General features: G+C 23.0%; 1 protein-coding gene across 4 annotated transcripts in view; it reads left to right on the forward strand.

Moving 5' to 3' along the window:
* The window catches only part of LOC117179799 (choline-phosphate cytidylyltransferase A-like), a 60,375-nt gene extending 41,488 nt beyond the window's left edge, over positions 1–18,887 (forward strand). For 2 of the 4 annotated variants that reach the window (XM_033371917.1, XM_033371916.1), the window contains exons 7-9: positions 1,413–1,580; positions 2,054–2,175; positions 17,806–17,908. In XM_033371917.1, the coding sequence (XP_033227808.1) occupies positions 1,413–1,580; positions 2,054–2,175; positions 17,806–17,908 (393 nt within the window). Of the gene's footprint in view, positions 1–1,412; positions 1,581–2,053; positions 2,176–12,731; positions 12,998–17,805 lie in introns of those variants that run through there. The other 2 variants (XM_033371914.1, XM_033371918.1) reach the window with 2 other exon arrangements.
* The last annotated feature ends 413 nt before the right edge of the window (positions 18,888–19,300 follow it).

Below are 19,300 nucleotides of genomic sequence, written 5' to 3' on the forward strand. Positions count from 1 at the left end.
TTTTAAAAATATTTTAAATCTTTGTAAAATCTTTCTGAAATCTTTGGACATTTTTTGGGGAATATTTAAAATATTTTTGAAATATTTCATAATATTTCTGTGATTATTGAAATCTTTATGCACTCTTTGAAAATATATGAAATTTTTTCTGAAATAATTGAAATCTTTGTGAAATATTTGAAATTTTTCCGAAATCTTTGGAAATTTTTTGGGGAATATTTATAATATTTTTGAAATATTTGATAATATTTGCGAAATTATTGAAATCATTTTGAAATTCTTGGTAAATCATTCAAATCTTTGTGAACTTTCTGAAATCTATCTGCAATTTTTCTGAAAGAATTGAAATCTTTTTCAAATCTTTCTGAAATTTCTGGAAATATTTGAAATCTCTGTAAAATCTTTCTGAAATCTTTGGACATTTTTTGGGGAATATTTAAAATATTTTTGAAATATTTCATAATATTTCTGTGATTATTGAAATCTTTATGCACTCTTTGAAAATATATGAAATTTTTTCTGAAATAATTGAAATCTTTGTGAAATATTTGAAATTTTTCCGAAATCTTTGTTAAATCTTTCTGAAATCTCTGGAAATTTTTGTAAAATATTTGGATTCTTTGGGAAATATTTAAAATCTGTGTAAAATCTTTCTGAAATATTTGGAAATTTTTTGCAGAATATTTTTAATATTTTTGAAATATTTGATAATATTTGTAGATTTATTGAAATCTTTTAAAAATTCTTGGCAAATCAATCAAATCTTTGTTCACTCTTTAAAATCTATCTCAAATTTTTCTGAAATAATTGAAATCTTCGTGAAATCTTTAAAATCTAGCCGAAATCTTTGCGAAATATTTAAAATCTTTGAGAAATAATTAAAAAAGTTATTTTATGAAATCTTTGTGAGATATTAAAAATGGTTGTGAAATAATTGAAATCTTTGCGAAATCTTATAAATCTATTCAAATTCTTTGTGAAATTTTTAGAAAATGATTGAAATATTTGTGAAATATTTTTTCTCTATTGAGAATCTTTGCGAAATCTTCAAAATCTTTATATAATTATTAAAATCTTTGTGCAATATTTCGAGTCTACATGAAATCTTTACGAAATTTGTAAAATATTTGTGAAAACTTTGGAAAATCATTAAAATCTCTATGAAATCTTTGGCAATAAGAATTTTATACCTATATTTATTATGTATTATAATTTATTATTTATAATTTATGTAAACATTTTATATAAAGTAATATTATACTGTGAACGAATTATGGAATTTAATATTATCAGCCTATGCTCCTGCCCCCGCTTAGAAAAAAAATGACTTCGCCGCTTCTGCTGATAATATCTCCCGAAAAAATAAATTTTTGAACTTAAATTCTAAAAGAATTTTTTTTTCCGGCATGCAGGAAAAGAAGTTCAGGTTGCAAAACAAGTTTGACGACTTGAAAGATAAGGGCAAACAGATGATGGAAAATTTTGGCGAGAAAAAGTTGGACATAATAAGTAAGTGGGAAGAAAAATCGAGGGATTTCATCGATACCTTTCTTCTCTTATTCGGCCGTGAAGGTCGATTGGTGAGTATTTTCTACGTCTTTTTCATATTTTTAATTCTCACATTGTACCTTCTTTTAATTTTAAAATGTAAATTGTAACAAGCATGTGTGAGCGAATAGTCGACTAATCGAATTTTGTGTCAGCGCATGTGATCTAGAATTTTATCTGGGGTATTTCTTAACCCTATTTTCGTACCTGTGATTGTGTATGGAGTATTTTTAATTTTTTGCACCGCCCTAGAGTATTGTACCTTAGAATCGAGAATGTATTTTTCGGACCTTTGCATTTTTTACAAGACTCACGATTGTTAAATAAAATCTCTCTTTGAAAGTCTGTTTCTTTATTTGTAGATTCTTAATTGTTAGTTTTAAGGCTTAGTGGTTTTGTTTTTTAATTAAGCTGCGGGGATTCGTAGAAGATTTTAGGATTAAGTGATTTCGTGGTAGAAGGAGAGTTTTCCCTGTTTTTTTTTAAGAGGTATTTTGGTTTACAGTCGACGATATGGAACGAAAGCAAAGGTCGCTTAATGCAAGCGCTATCGCCTCCGGCCAGCCCTAAAAGGGACGGAAGCCCAAATAGCAGTTGTAGTGCCAGCAATGACGAAGAACAGACAAGGTACTATACTTTTCGAGACCTGTGACTAACACCTGACATCCTCTTATTTGACTAACAACTGACACTCCAGCTTTTATATTTGCGGACCCCCATTAAAAAAAGTATTATTTCAAGTTTAAATGGCCCTGGACTAGAATTTAAATATTTCATGACGAAAGTGTTTTAAAAACAGGGTTTCCAAATAAACATAATTTTTTGGCAGTTCTGGGTAAAAGATAATAATTTTAAAGATTTTTTATTATCTTTTAAATAAAAAAATAATTTGCTAAAATCGTAAAATTCACTGCTTTTAGCCGTAAATCCCAATGCATTTCAACTAACCACAACAAATCATTATTCATGCGCAATCCAATTGGACATATAATTATTTGTGTAATTTTTAAATATTCGAAAAGAAAATAGGCTAAATTTTAGAATATTTTTTATTATATTATATAACATATATAATATAATATTTATTTTATTTATTAATTTAAATTCATTTATGATTTTCAAATATTTCAGTAAACAAATTATTTGTTTTAATGAACACAATGTGCTTTCTTATTTATTATCATTTATTATTAACATATGTTATTTCAAGTTAAAAAAATAAACTTTGTTCAAAATTATTTTTAAAATCCAAAAAAATATGCTAACGTTAATTATAAACTAATTTTGGAAAAAAAGTCGAGATGAACTTTTAAAAAAAATATTTCAGGTTTTCTTTATTTGACAATAAATATTTAGAGTTTAATGTTTTCATTTTTTTTTAATAGATGAGAGTTGTAATTCTTATTTAATTTTAATGCTGTAGCGCTTATTTTATCCCTTAAAAGATTCTCTGAAAATTTCATTGGTATTTTTTTATTTACAATATTTTATTTATGATAACTTATTGTTTACAAAAATAGCGATTTTATAATCCTTAAATAAATGGTAAAAACAAAACAAACGAATGAGATTTGCAGAGAATCTTTTAAGGAATAAAAATAGCTCTACAGCATTAGGATTGAATAATAGGTGCAATTTTAACCTAAAGTAAGAGAACTTAAGCTAAGATATATGAAAATAGTTATGCCGAAAAGAAAATTTTATTTCATTTTTTTAAACTTGAAAATTTTGTAAACTACAATTTTTACAAAAATTCTGCAAAATAAAAAAAATTGTCTTGAAATATCCCACCCAACTAAATTTGCCTAACAATCTGGAGAAAATGATTTGATTCTCTCAAAACATTTCCAAATTCATAAAAAGCTTATTTACAAAATTGTAAAAAATCTACATTTTTAATTTGAAGAATTTTCAAATACTTTCTTAAAGACCTAAAAAAATAAAAAATAAAAGCCTTTGATATTGCAAATTTTGGATAAAAAACATTTTTATTCAATAAATAAATAAATTTGTTAATTTATCTGTACTTTAAGTAATAAAAAGTGAACAAAAACGATTAAATTTAAAATATTTGTTTAGTCTAAATTATTGCATTTTTAACCCATTTAATTTGAAATTTTAATTTTAAAAAACAGATTAATTAATAAATATTTAGCAATATTTGCATTTTTATTTAACACAAGTAAATTTAAACCAAAGATTTAAAAGTAAAGAATCTTTAACTGAACTGTTTGACATCGAAAACCTGGAATCGTTAAAATTTCGAAAAATGCTCAATTTGTAAGTGAAAATTTTTTATTTTAATGTATAATTAATTATCAAATGGACATTTATAGAAAAAATATAAGCAATTTTAAGATATATTTAGGCGTTTTAAAAATATTAAAAATTATCATGCAAATTTTTAAATATTATCTTAAAATAATTTTTCAAAATGAAAAATTGTTTTTAATTTTCCTACGAATCTTAAGAAAATGTTTTTATTTTCGCCTACAAATAATAAATGTTCAATTTTTATTTATACATCAAAATTGTAAAGAAATTTTTTAAAATTTACAGGATTTTCTGAAAATTTTACAAAAAATTCAATTAATTTTGACAGATATTTAGAAGTTCTGAAAAAATTTCCAAAATAATTTTAAATTTAAAATAACTTCTAGATTTCTCAAGATTTTTAAATAGAATTTTGAAGCTTCCCAAGTATGTTTAAACTATTTAAAGAGAAAATAATTGAATTTCTAATTTACGACGTGTTCAGTTAACATTTTTCAATTTTTTAATATTTGATGTTTCTAGCTTAAAATTCCTTAAAATGATATAATTTTGATAATGTTAAAGTTCATTGCTTGATTTTTTAATTTAGAGCATTGAAAATGATAACGTGGATTAATATTTTTTTATATTTAAAAATGTTAAGTACCTTCAATTTTATACGCGTAAATTATTGAGCATTTGAATACAACATTTTTTAATTCAAAACTTGTAAATTTCAGTTTTAAAAGTTAAAAATTTAACAGTTCCACTTTGAGTGCTTGCATTTGCAGCTCAGTTTTTATTACCTAAATTGGAAATTTTTTTAGCTTTGGTGTTCCATTTTTTAAATTTCATTGACCGTGAAAAATATTTTCGAATCGGGAAATGACCGGGAATTTATTTCGTCGATTAAAACGGCCAACCTGCAAATGTCTTTTAAAATTTTTCGAATTTGTCTTAATATTTTTTAAAGACAAAAAATTTGCCTTAAAATAATTCAGATTCTTTTTTTAAAATGTTCTTAAATACTTTAAAATCTTTTAGAATATTATCCTAAAGGTAATTTTTCAAAATAAAAAATCAATAAACATTTATCTGGGTGTCTAAAAAAATTTTTCATTCTCTTGAAACCTTTCGTAATTTTAATTCATCTTCTTTTTTCAAAATCTTCAAAAATGCTAATTTAAAAAAAAATCTGAAATTTTTCAAAAGATTCAAATTAACTTTGAATTGTATGAATACTTTTAAATATTTATTAAGCATATTATAATTTTTTGTAATTTCCTAATTCTGATTTAATTTTCTTCTAGAATTCTGTTTTTCAAAATAAAGAAATCAATTGAAAATTAGTCAGGAATCTTGAGACAATTTTATTGTTCTCTTAAAAGCTTTAAAAATTCTTAAAAAGCTTTTAATTTTTTGTTCCATGAGATGGGAAAATAAAAAAATAAAAAATAGAAAATTATAAAATTTAAAAAAGTTATTATCAAATTATAAAAATTTACAAAATTTCACTCTTAAAAAGCTTTATTCTATTACATTACAATCATCGAAAACTGTAAAAAATTCTATTTTCAGTAAATTATTATTTAAAAAAGCATAATTCAATAATTTTTAATGAAAATGAACATACATTGATCCTTTTTTTCTGTAGATTCGATTAGAATAATTATAAATAATAATTCAAAATCTAAATGTCTTGACGGGCGAGAATACATCAATGTAAAACGGATAAAATCGCAAGTTGCAAATTATTTTGAAAACTTAGTTCCTATATTACGATTTCTTTTTTAGAATAAAACCCTTCAATCCATGTTTAATATTTAAAAACAAGTAGAAATCTTAAGCTAATTTTCGCGAATATAGTTATGCCGAAAAGCAAAATTTAAAATGAATTTTTTTAAATTAATTAAATTTGAAAATACATTAAGATACCATTTTTTCATAATCCAAAGTATAAAGATGTTCATGTTTACAACGATCATAGGCCAACTGCAAAGCTGGCGCCATCAAAACAGCCGTGCGGCGGCGCTCGTAGTAACTTTGTTCTACAAAACCATGCAGTACCATATGAAAAGTGCATAAAAATTACAAAATAAATATGAAACCTTTTTAAAATCATTTGAAAAAAATTGCATGGATATTCAGAATTTATAAAAAATAATACAAAAATAAATAAAGAATACACATATGAATGAAAAAAAAAATTGCCGAAAATACATATTATTACCGAGATTTCAAATAAGGATGAAATTTTTAATCGACAAAAATAAAATCCTGAATTTTAAAATATCCGAAACTAAAATTCACTGACTTCAAAACAGAATTATAAAATAAAAGAATGATTAAATCCCCACAAATATTTCTAGAACTGTGAAACATAGTTAATTGATTATTAATTTATGAGCTATTTATACCATTTCAAATAAGGCAACACATTTATTTAATCATTAATTTATTAATTATTTTCGACAATTTTAAATTTCAGTAGTAGAAATTCATTTATTTTATAATTTGGTAAATTTATAATTAGTTCACTTATATTTTCGGCATTTTGTTGTTGTTGCTAATTTGTTGATTTATTATTCATTTTTTCGTCGTTTTGTCATATAATATTTTTTCTATTGCAATTAAATAACGAACTCTTAAATAAAATATTTTTTAAATCAGATAGACTTTGTAATTATTCAAAAATTATTTTTCGAAGTGTTATAATAAATCCACGTTGAAATTAAACTCTGAGAATTGAGAAGAAGAAAATAAGTATTATCAGTTTTTTTAGAAATTTATATTAATATTATTGTCATAAGATTCTTGAGAAAACAGAAGAAAATTTTTTTGAATATTTCAGACGTATAAGAAAAAAATCTATAATATTTTGAAAACATTTTTTTGTTTTATAGTATTTTACAAAATATTATAAAGAATTAAAGTCTTTTTAAAAGATGTTTAAACCTTTTAGAAGTTGGAAAGGAATCAAGAAATATTCGATAAATTTGCGTCTTAAATTCCTGAAAATATTTTTAACTGACTCGGATTTTTCCCAAAATTTTTATATATCATGCAAAATTTAAAAAAAAAATACCTTAAAATCTTCTAAATTTTCCCAAAAATTTTTTTAATTTCTTGAAAACGTTCGAAATTATTTTAAAGCTCCTAAAGTTCAGTTTTTAAATCTTTAAAAATCTAAATTTCGAAAAATCTTTAAAAGTTTAAAATTAATTTTAAATATCTTCAATTCTTCTAAGTATTTCTTGAATTTACTCCATTTTTTTTTATTTTGCAATCTCATGAAATTGTAACATTTGGCTTTTAAATCTTCTAAACTCTTTTTTGCAATTTTAGGAAATCGTTTGATATGCTTAAAAATCTTTTTTAATTTTCTCTTCAAGTTTATTTTTCAAAATAAAAAATTATTTAAATCTTTCACACGGATATAAGAAAAATTCTTATTTTGTAATCTTTTTTTTTTATCTTTTCAGACCTTCTAAACTTTCTAATGTCGAAAAATTATTAAAATTTTTTAAAATTCTTTACAAGTTTTAATTATTTTTGAACCGTTTCAAAACTTCTAAATATATTTTAAACTTAGTCAAATTATTGTCTACGATTAAGTGATATGACAAAATTGCAAAACTTTGATTTAAAATCTTTTACACACTTTTTACTAATTTTAGGAAGTAATTCAAAATTTTTTATGATATTTTTTCAATTTTCTCTTGAAATTCCTTATAGAACAATCATAAAAAATTTCCCATGAATCTTAAAAACTTTTTTTTAGTCTCTTTTCACCTTGGAAAATTTATTTTACCTAAGAAATTTGTAAATACGGAAAAATTAAAAATATTGTCTTAAAATCAAAACAACTAGAACAAAGATACTACTAGCGTCTGGATAAGTTCTTGAATACTCTTTCACCAGGAAAAATCTGGAAAAGTCCTGGAATCTGGTTTATGCTCCTGGAATTTTTATTCCCTTAAAGAAGAAATTGTTTTTTTATTTTGCTCTACTCTGCTAAACGAAAAAAAAACTGCAAATTTTCTAAGTTATTCCCGATTTTTTGAACTTACACAAACAAATTTATTTAAATTTTTCAAATCTAATTGTTTTTTTTTTCTGTCAACTAGACTATCGGTTAAAAGTTTGGTCCACCTTTTTTTTGATGATTCATTAAATTCTCTTAATTTTAATTATGTCAGAACTAACATTTTTTCTCTTTAAATAAGTTAGTGCTCTGAAAATTTCTAATAAAATAAGCCCAGGACAAAGCCAAATTGTTTATTTTTAAGTAGATATTGTAAAAATCGTGTATATTTGAAATTTTCCTTAAATTTTTAATAAATTTCTTAATTATCAATATTTTTGAATGTTCTTGGGCTCATTTTTAATCTATTTATACATAGTTTCGCAAAATCGTATGGGCGTAAATCTTTAAAATTTTCTATCGTAGTATGAGAACTTTTTTGGTTTATAATTTCACTCTTTTCTTGAAAATTCGTCTTTTCGGTTTGAAAATTCATATTTTTTCGTAGAAATTTGATCATTTTTGGATACATATGCAACTGTATGGTTGAATATTCGTATTTTTGCATGAACTAAACTATTTTTAATTTAAAAAAAAAATTATTTTTGGGCTGAAATATCAACTATTACTTTTGTTGTTGAGAATTCATCTCTCTGCTTAAAATACTCATGGCTCTGGAATTTTTATTTCCTCAAAGAAAAACTAGGGTTTTTAGAGCGCCCGCTGGAACGGGTAATCAGGAAATGACCGAAAATTTTAAGAGACATAAATTTTATGTTTCACATATTTAAAAAATTACAAATTAGAAGCATTTAAAATCGACAATTTTGGATAAAAAACATTTTTAGTTGATAAATTGTGAATATACATTTTAAATATTGTTTCAATCTACAATTTGAAAATTTAAAATTTTCACTGCTCGTTTAAAATCAGTAATTATAAATCTACCGAAATTTCGATGCTAATAGCCCAAAGCTTAATTTGAAACAAAATATAGATTTTTTCAGATTTTGAACAAAAAAATTAGAAGGCTTCAAAAGAATCCGAGAAAAATAGAAAATAATGTTTTATTTTGAAAAATTAATTTTCACGGAATATTTAGAAAGATTTCAAAAGACTTCAAAAATAGTCAAAAATGAATCTGGACAATTTTAAGAAAATTTTCTTAATTTTGCAGAGTTTTAGGAAAAATTCGAAACATTTAATTAGACGTACAGAAATTCTACAAAATTTCAAAAATAATTTAAAATTTGAAAAATGCTAATAAATAAAGATTTATTAAGATTATGAAATAAAAATTTGAAGCTTTTTAAAGATTTTAAAACTATTTAAAATAATAATAATAATAATTTAACTTGTAACTTAGGAAGTGTTCAGTTTATACAAAAAAAATTAATCGTTCAATTTTTAATGTTTCTAGCTTAAACATGGTTCGAATGATTTGCAGTTTGAATTTTTAAAATTCATTTACCATGAAAAATATTTCAAAGTTTCTCATTTATTCTCGATATTTTTCAAACTTTAATAACATCTTTATTTAAATATATCATACCAAATTATTTTTTGCTGTCAATGTTTGGGTTGAAAATTAATTTTTTAACTGAAAGTTTAACTGTTTCAATATTGCTTGAAAATGACAGTTTTCATTTGAAAACTTATATTTTCTAGGAGAAAATTCAACTATTTTTTAAAAATTTCGTGATTTTGGCTTAAAAACACAAACGGTTTGTTGACAATTTTTCTTTTTGGGTTACAGATTTAATATTTTGGTGGAAAATTCAAATATTTTATTGAGAATTAACTTTTTGGTTGAAAATTCACATTTTTCGGTTGAATTTTTTTTCATTGTTGAAAATTCAACTACTTTGGTAAAGATGAACCACTTCGTTAAACATTAATTTTTTTTCTTTGAAGGTTCATTTCTTTAGATGAAAATTTTTGTTTGTTTTAAAAGTTAATTTCTTACCTGAATATGTAACTATTCCATTTTTTGTTAAAAATTGATCTTTTTTCATTTAAAATTCGTAATAATTAGAAGAAAATTAATCGTTTTGTTTGAAATGTTCTCTTTTTTTATTAAAGCAGCAACTTTTGTGATTAAAATACACTTTTTTTTGCTGAAAATTTATATTTTTGGTTGAAAATGCAACTGTTTTTACAAAAAATCCATCTTATAGCTTAAAAAATCAACAATTTGGATGCATTTTTTTCTTTCTTTTGTAGAAAAGTCCTTTTTTATCAAATATTTTTGTGCTTAATATTGATATTTTTTAAAATAAACTATACTGTCTTCTAAAAAATTCAGTTATTGCTTTGAAAATCGAACTGTTTTTTAGTTGAAGTTTAATTATTTTGTTTAAAGTTCGGTAGAAAATGATCTTTGTAGGTTGAACATTTAACAATTTGGTTGAAACTTCAACGATTTTATATAAAATTGAATCCTTATATTGATAGCTAAAAATTAAATTAGCTTAAAATTCGATAGAAACTTCAGAATATTGTCGATTATAGCGTCGTGATTTTTTACCGTGATAAAATTAAAATCACGAAAAAACGGATATAGTTAAATTTGTAGTTTACAAAATTATTTTTTAACCCAAAAAGAAAAATTTTTAGTTTTTTTTTTTTTAACCAAAACCATATTTCAATATAAAACAAAAAATAAGTGACTTTAACCAATAAAAACGAATTTTCAACAAAATAGTTAAATTTTTGACTGAAGGAATTATTTTTCTACCAATTAGTTTACATTTATTAATTTATTATATTCTATATATTAATTATTTAATTAGTTTTAAATTTTATTTTCAATCGAAACTGTTTAATTTTATCCAGACAGTTACATTTCTTACCAAAAAAAGATAAAATTTTTATAAAAAAAGAACTGAATTTTCAAATCGAAAAGACGAATATTATTTAAATATTTATTTTTTTCATTTTTGGTTGAAAATAAACTATTTGGTAGAAAATTCGTTTTTTGTTTGTGAAATATTAACTGTTGCATTTTTTGGTTTCAAAATTCATCTGTCTTCTAAAAATCCACCTTCTTGTCTTGACAATTTAACTATTTGGTTGAAAATGCAAATTTTTTTGGGTAATGTTAAATATTTTGTATTAAAAATTCAATCATTTTGTTGAAAATTCATCTGTATGTGATAAAAATTCAACTGTGTCATTGAAAATTCATATTTTTTTATAGAGAATTCATCGGTTTTGGTTGACAATTTTACTATTTGTTTAAAACTTTCATTATTTTGTTAAGAATTCAAATATTTGATTAAAAAATCCTCTTTTTTTGTCCAGAGTTAAACTGTTTTGTTGAAAATTCGTCTATTTGGACCGAAAATTCGTTCATTTGGATTGAAAACTGATGTTTCTGTTGAAAATTTAACCTTTATTCTGAAAAATGTAGTCATTTGTTTAAAAAACGCATCTTTCTTTCTGCATGTCTTTTATTTAACTTTAACCATTCTGTTAAAAGCTCAACTATATTTTTGAAAAATTATCTATTTTGGTAAAAAATTCAACTTTTTTTTAAATTTTTCTTTTTGAGTTTTGTTTATTAAAGATTCTATATTAAAAATGTCACTAGATTAAAATACTGGTCTTTGAATATTACTTATCAGGGAAAATAAAAATTGGTCAAGAAAAACTCAGGGAAAAGTCGAAGAATTTAAATCTTGTTGTTTCATATCTTGTTCAAATTTTTTGAATTCCAAAATGTATAATTTATAATTTAAAATAATTTAAAACGCAAATTATCATGTTTTTAGATTTCTCCTAATGATTTTTTTTTGCGTACTAGGCATAAAACAATTTTTGGTAATCAAATATACTTAAAATTAAAATTTTCAAGCATTAAAATTGAAACTATTTGAAACTTGAAATATTTTAATTTGAATTATTTTGAATTGAGGTGTTCAAAAATTCTGAAAATTAAATATTTTTTTAATTGTACTTTCAAGTTTAAATCTTTACATTTTAATAAATCAAATAAGGAAATTAATTGATTAATTAATTAAATTAAATTAATTTTATTTGACTAAGAACTGAAATTTGGGAAATTACAAAACTTTCATATCTGTAGAAGTAGATCCTTCAAAACGTAATTTTAGGATTATTTCTTTTGCGCAATAAATAGTATGGCAAGTATTTTACAAATTTAAATCAAAATTTGTTTCTTGAATTTTTTATATTTATTTTGATGAAAAAAGTCATTTCAACTCTTCGAATTTGAAATCTCGAGGTTATTTTAGAAAGTTAAACACTTAAATAAATACTTAAATAAAAAAGCCTACCCAGTTTTCAAAAATGTTGTAACATTTAAATATTTTATTTTTTTTTTTTTGCCAAAGTCTCATTTTTATAAACCTCACAGAACTAAAATATTTTTTTAAAGCTTTTCAAACTATTATATATTTTTTTGACCTTGCAGAAACTTTCGCGCATTCAAAATTTACCTAAAAAAATGTAGCAGACTTCAAAAATTAATTCAGGATCTGACCATTTACTAGCGAAAATCTTAACATTTTCCGGGTAAACTTTGAATTTGTGAAAGTTCTTACATGTCTAAAATAATTTTATAATAGTTTGAAAAGATTTGAAAAATTATTGTATTTTTTTAGGTTTATACCAATGTTGGCCTAGAAAAACTGAAAATATTGAAATTTTACAAAAATGTCAAAAATTAGGCATATTATGTTTATTACAGAAAAAATTATTATTAGCGATTTTTGCAAAACTCTAAGTTTTATATATGTTATTAGGGCCCCAAAAGAAAGTCTTCAGTGCTAGGCTGTTTTTCAACTTCCAATTTTTTTTTCGACCCACCTTATTATACATTATATATAACAGATAGTATCTATTATTGTTTTACATTGAAAAATTAATGTTTTTTTTATTTCAGGACAGATATTCCACCAGTATTTAGTGTAAATAATTATATGATTCGTAGTAAACTTTAAATCTGAGTCAAAAACCAATTTTCGTAATAATATGCACATCAAATTTTCATTTTAAGTATTGATTTGAATATGTAAATTTATACTAGCTTTGACTTAACAGATGTATAAAGTAATTATAGAGTATACAAAGTTTTAAAAAAACTATTACCAAAGACTAAAAATATGTAAAGTTGATTGTTAAATATCCAATAAATTTTTTTGATACAGACTTTTGAATCGAGTTTTTTTTTAGCGAAATATTGACCTTCAAAAATTCTTCAAGAATCTTTAAAAATTAATGATTTTAGGGAAGAAAAATGAATTTTTTTTTATTGCATAGTCATTTTATAAACTCTTTCTAATCCTTATCATGCTGGAAACAAAACATTATTTTCATAATTCCCTGACTTTTTCCTGACCAATTTTTCATCCAGTATTTTAATCTTGTAATATTTTCAACATAGAGTCTATGAAAAAGCAGAATAAAATAATATCAGGTTAAAATTTAAATGTCACAAATTTATTTAATTTTATATAAAAAAAACATTACTTTTCTACCATAATGAATGAATTTTTAACAAAAAAAGTTGAATTTTCGGCAACAAAATATGACTTTCTAACAACAACAAAATTCGATTTTTAACAAAGTAGTTGCATTTTTAACCAAAAACGAGAAATCTCCCAACTAATAGGATTATTTTTCTATCAAACACATCAATTTTCAATTCAAAAAGGTGAATTTTCATTTTAAAAAATGATTTTTTAACAAAGTGGTTAAACTTTCATCAAAGTAATTCAATTTTCTATAAAAAAAAATTAATTTGCAACGATTAATGTTACAATAGATATTTCAATGAAACCTTTTTTTATTTGGTTTATAGAACAGTTAAATTCAATCAAAAATAATTTTTAACTAAAAACAATTATTTTTTAACCAAATAATTTCAATTTCTACAAAATTATTAAATTTTTAATCAAATAGTATGAATTCCGAACAATGGATGTGATAGTCCAAATTTTATTTGATTAATTTTTAAGTTTTTTTTTTCATTTCCAAAATATGTAAAATTTTTATTTAAGCTCATTAAATTTCAATCAGAATACGCATTTTCTACAAAAGGGTTTAAATTTGTACTAAATAGTTTTATTTTCTAACTGAGAATATGAATTTTCAACAACAAATTTAATTATCAACGTAATAGTTAATTTTTTAATTATAAAGAAATTAATTTGTAAAAAAAGAACGCAAATTTTCAACTAAAATGAGTCTTCGATACAGAAATGAACTTTTAAGAAAGATCAACTTTTAAGCAGAGTTTAATTTTTAACCTAATAAGATAAATTTTCAACGAAAAATTCCATAGTTGAGATTTAAAAAAGATTTTAATATAAATTAAAAAACAGTTGGATTTAAACAACAAAGACGAACTTTTGATAAAATACTTGAATTCTCAACTGAAAGAGATTAATTTTCAATTAAATTGTTGCATTTTTAATTTTTTTAAATGGATTTTAAACAGCAAAAAAAAAACACATTTTCAATAAAATAGTTAAATTTTTAACTAAAAAAGATTAATTCACAGTCAAAAATACAAATATCTCACAAAACAGTTCAATTTTCAAACCGAAAATTAAAATTTTAAACGAGAAATTTCAATTTCATCAGAAACAGATTAATTAGTACCTTTTGAAATGTAAAAAAAATATCATTTCTCCCATCTACTTCTAGTGAAAATACAATTTTATTTAAATTTATTCAATAAGTTTGATATAAAGTGTGCTCTATAATATTTTTGAGCACTAGAATTTAATAAAAAATCGAAAATCATATTATATTTTTTTAAACAAAAAAAAAGTTTGATCTTTCTCTAAAAAATAGGTGTGTCACGAAAATTTCGAAATTATTATTGTCGCTTTTTTTCAATGCCGATTGTGTAATTTGAAAAACTCAAAGGGAGGAATGTCCCTAAATTCACACATATATTTGAGAAATGAGTTTCAGATGAAGGACAGTGACAAAAAATGTCACATATGTGTGCATAATAGAACTGACAAAAATTAAAGGTTTATTAATGTAAAATTTTATTTTTATTTTAAAGTAATTAATTTCCAAATAAAAAAGGGTTTTTTAAGCAAAATAGTTAAATTTTCAACAAAAAAGATTAAATATCTACAAATATTATTGACAAAAAATAGAATAGTTAAATTTATAGTTAAAAAAGAATAACTTTTTACAAAATATATGAATTTTCAACCAAATATTTTAATTTTTAATAAAAATTTCAATGTAACAGTTTAATTTTTTAACCCAAAAAGATAACATTTTGAACAAAAAATAGAAGTTTAATTTTCAAGTTTAAGAAATAAGTTTTTAAGTAAACAAAATAAATTTTTAATGAAATAGTTTAATGTTACACCTAACAGATGAATTTGATACAAAAAAGATCAAATATGTATAAAAAGATTTTTTCGACAAAAAATGGAAAAGTTACATTTTTTGTTAAAAAATTATTTTTCAGTAAAAGAAAAAGTTCATTTTCGACCAAAGAAATGAAATTTCAACCAAAAAGATTAATTTTATGTAAAAAAAAATACAAAGTTGTAACAAAATACATAAATTTTTAACTAAAAAAAAAAATGCAGCAAAAAAAACTAGTTTAACTTTTAGTTATAGAAATAAATTTTTAAGCAGCTAAATTAATTATCAACAAAAGAAATGAATTTTCATTGAAGGAAATGACTTGTCAACCAAAAGGATTAATTTTCTACCGAAAAATAATAATTTTTAACAAAATACATGAGTTTTCAACAAAACATTTTAATTTGTAATGGAATATTGAACCTAAACGTTGAATTTTTAATCGAAAAGCCATCACGAAGATTATAATTCTACAAAACACAAATTTTCAACAAATTACAGAAATTTTCAAAAAAATAGTTGCATTTTTATCTGAAGATTTTTTTTTCAACCAAATATGAAATAGTTAAATTTTCAGTTAAAAAATTAATTTAAAATTTAAAGAAACTAATTTTTAAATCAAAGAAATGAATCTTAAACCAAAAAGATTAATTTTATACCATTAAAAGACAAAATTTTCAATAACAAATGGAATATATTAATTTTCAGTTATAGAAATTAAGCAAAAAAAAATTAACAAAATAGTTAAATGTTTTACTTAATAAATAATTTTCTACCGAAAAGATAAAATATGGTTTAAAAAAAATTTTCGGCGAAAAATAGAACAGTTACATTTTTTGTTGAAAAACTACTTTCGAGTAAAAAAAACTCATTTTCAACCAAAGAAAAGAAATTGCGACCAAAAAGAATATTTTATTCCAAAAATACCAATTTTTAACAAAATAGATGAATTTTTAACTAAAAAAAATCAATTTTCAACAGCAAATAAACTATTTTAATTTATAGTTACAGAAATAAATTTTTAAGCTAATAAAACAAATAAATTATCAATCAAAGAAATTAATTTTTAATCAAATTTTAATTTTTATTAGAATTTTTAACCTAATATTTTAATTTTTAATCGAAAAGGTCAATTATTCAGCAAAACAAAAGTTTTAACAACATACAGAAAATTTCAAACAAATAGTTGCATTTTGAACTGAAGAAAACTTATGTTCAACCAATCATGAAATAGTTAAATTTTCAGTTAAAAAAATTAATTTTTCGAAACTAATGTTTAAATAAAAGAAATGAATTTTGAACCAAAAAGGTTAATTTTCTACCATTAAAAGACAACATTTTCAATAAAAAATAGAATATTTTAATTTTTAGTTTAAGAAATAAGTTTTTAAGCAAACAAAATTTTTTTTAACGAAATAGTTCAATGTTACACCTAACAAATGAATTTCAAACCAAAAAATAAAATATGTTTTAAAAAAATCGACGAAAAATAGAATACTTGAATTTTTTGTTAAAAAATTACTTTAGAATAAAAAAACTAATTTTCAATCAAAGAAATAAAATTGCAACCAAAAAGAATTTTTATTACAAAAAAGACCAATTTTCAACAAAAAATAGACTAGTTTAATTTTCAGTTACAAAAATAAGTTTTTAAGCAAACAAAATAAATTTTTAACGAAATAGTTCAATGTTACACCTAACAAATGAATTTTCTACCAAAAAGATAAAATAAGTTTTTTAAAAAAAATTCGACGAAAAATAGAACAGTTACATTTTTTGTTACAAAATTACTTTATAATAAAAAAAAACTCATTTTCAACCAAAGAAATGAAATTGCAACCTAAAAGAATATTTTATTACAAGAAAAACCAATTTTTAACAAAATCGATGAATTATTAGCTTCAAAAAATCAATTTTCAACAAATAATAGGTGAATTAGTCATCTCGATGATTAATATTCTACAAAACACAAATTTTCAAACAAATAGTTGCATTTTAACTGAAGAAGATTGATTTTCAACCAAATATGAAATAGTTAAATTTTCAGTTGAAAAAAATTTAATTTTTAATTTTAAAAAACTAATTTTTAAATTAAAGAAATGAATTTTGAACCAAAATGATTAACTTCCTACCAAAAAGATTAACTTTTAACAAAAAAATGGATGTTTAGCAAAAAAGGTGAATTATTAGTCACCAATTAGATTAATGTTTTACCACAAAAGACCAAATTTCAGTGTCAATTAAAAAATTTTCTCGCTCTAAAAAGGAAACTTGTGTAAAATACATAACAAATTGTTGCAAAATGAATGAAGTTTTTTTTTCTAAAGAAAATAAAAATTTGTTTTCCTAATTTATTAAAATTATTGTTCATTTTCACATGGCACCTCCTTCTATTTTTTTTACACTATTTTGCCATTATTTTTTCAATTTTATGACACTATTTACACTAGTTTTGATCGCCGAAGTGAGTCCTAGGCCTGAATATTCCGAAGATCCCCTTTTAAAAATTCAATAATCCTTTCATTACCAGCACTTGAAACTTTCCAGATTTGTTCCAAGTACAAGATGAATGAAAAAATTCGTGAATAATGAAATGTAAACTTAATTTATTGTTCCAGTCCTCCACCTAAAAAGGCCGGTCGCTACGAATTTGCGAATCCCGGTCACTATTTAAGCGACGACTACAGCGACGACGAGGAGGAGTATCGAATGTCCAAGTGATCCTTAGAGGAACCTCTCGTCCGACTCGACCAAATTTAGCAAGCTTTATTTTCTAAGCAATTATTATTTTAGCAGCGTAATTATTCGTGGCCAATGAGTTTCGTTTATTTTAAATAATCGATTCTCTCGAGAGAGACTATAAAACCACTTCTTTGAATCTTGTGTTGTCCCACGACAATTTTTTGCTACTGCGAATGCACGACCTGAACTCTCTTTTAAATTATCCGATCCACTTGATTTAAGTGAACCCTCAAGTACTTATACTTTCTGCGTCATTGCGACCCCGGATTTTGTTTCTCATTTTGAAAAAGAGATGTGACTAATTTTTTACGAAACGATGAGACGTGGGCATTATTATAGATGATGAAAAATTCAAATCAGGATTGAAGTCAGATGTCGAGATCAAGATTTAAACTGAGATTAAAAGATTGAAATTAAAATATTTAAACTAGTTGTGATATGAAGGGAAAAAAAGTTTCAATATACTAATTTATAATCCCCAGAAACGAAACTGAACAATAAAGAAACGATTCGAGATGTTCGAGTACATACGTAATATTTTGTAATGAAAGAGTTGCCGAATGAAAATTTGTCCTTCGAAAATCTGGGGTCAGTTTGCAGGAACGAATAAGTGTCGTCGAAGTACTGTAGGAATTGAGAACTGTAAGAAAATCAAGCTGCACATTGTATTTGAATGTGTGGTGCATTCTGCCGTTTCAAGTGATTTTTTATAGTTTTTAATTCACTAGCGATTTTATATGGACTATTTTATATAGAGCGATTTCTAAGTAGCTTTAGAGACCGAAAACGCGCTGTGTCTGTTGCGAGATGTAGTCTCCTTTCCTAGGAAAGATGAAAACTTTTGTCGTCCCTTTACAGAGAAATATTGTTACTGAAAGACTTGGCGTTGACGATTATTCAAACTGGTCTTCCGTTCTTCATCCGGATGTGATTTTCTCACTTTCGAATTCAAAATCAAGAAATGGGAATATGATTTTCCGGGTCAAAAAGCAAAAAATAAATGAAGGAAAAGGGTAAATTCGGGTTGTGAAAAGCAAAAATGAAGTTGGCTAATATAAAAGAAGATTAGATGTTTTAAAAAAAAGAAAACTAGAATCATAAAAGGCAGAAAATCTTATAGAGGGGTGATGAATTTTAAACTGGAAAAAAACACAAGATTTTTATTTTTTTAGTCTCACACAATTTTTAAATTAAAATATAAAATTGATATTAATACGGCATTCTTCTATTTTCTAGCCTCGTTTATTTTAAATAATGGAAAAGGAAGGCAAAGTCAATATTTTTTTATTATTTATGAAAAATGATATCTTAACTTTAAGTTGAAATTGTTAAAAATTGTACATTTTATGTTTAGCCTAATGATTTTAGTTT

This window comes from Belonocnema kinseyi, chromosome 9, assembly GCF_010883055.1.
Source record: "Belonocnema kinseyi isolate 2016_QV_RU_SX_M_011 chromosome 9, B_treatae_v1, whole genome shotgun sequence".
NCBI lineage: Eukaryota > Metazoa > Arthropoda > Insecta > Hymenoptera > Cynipidae > Belonocnema > Belonocnema kinseyi.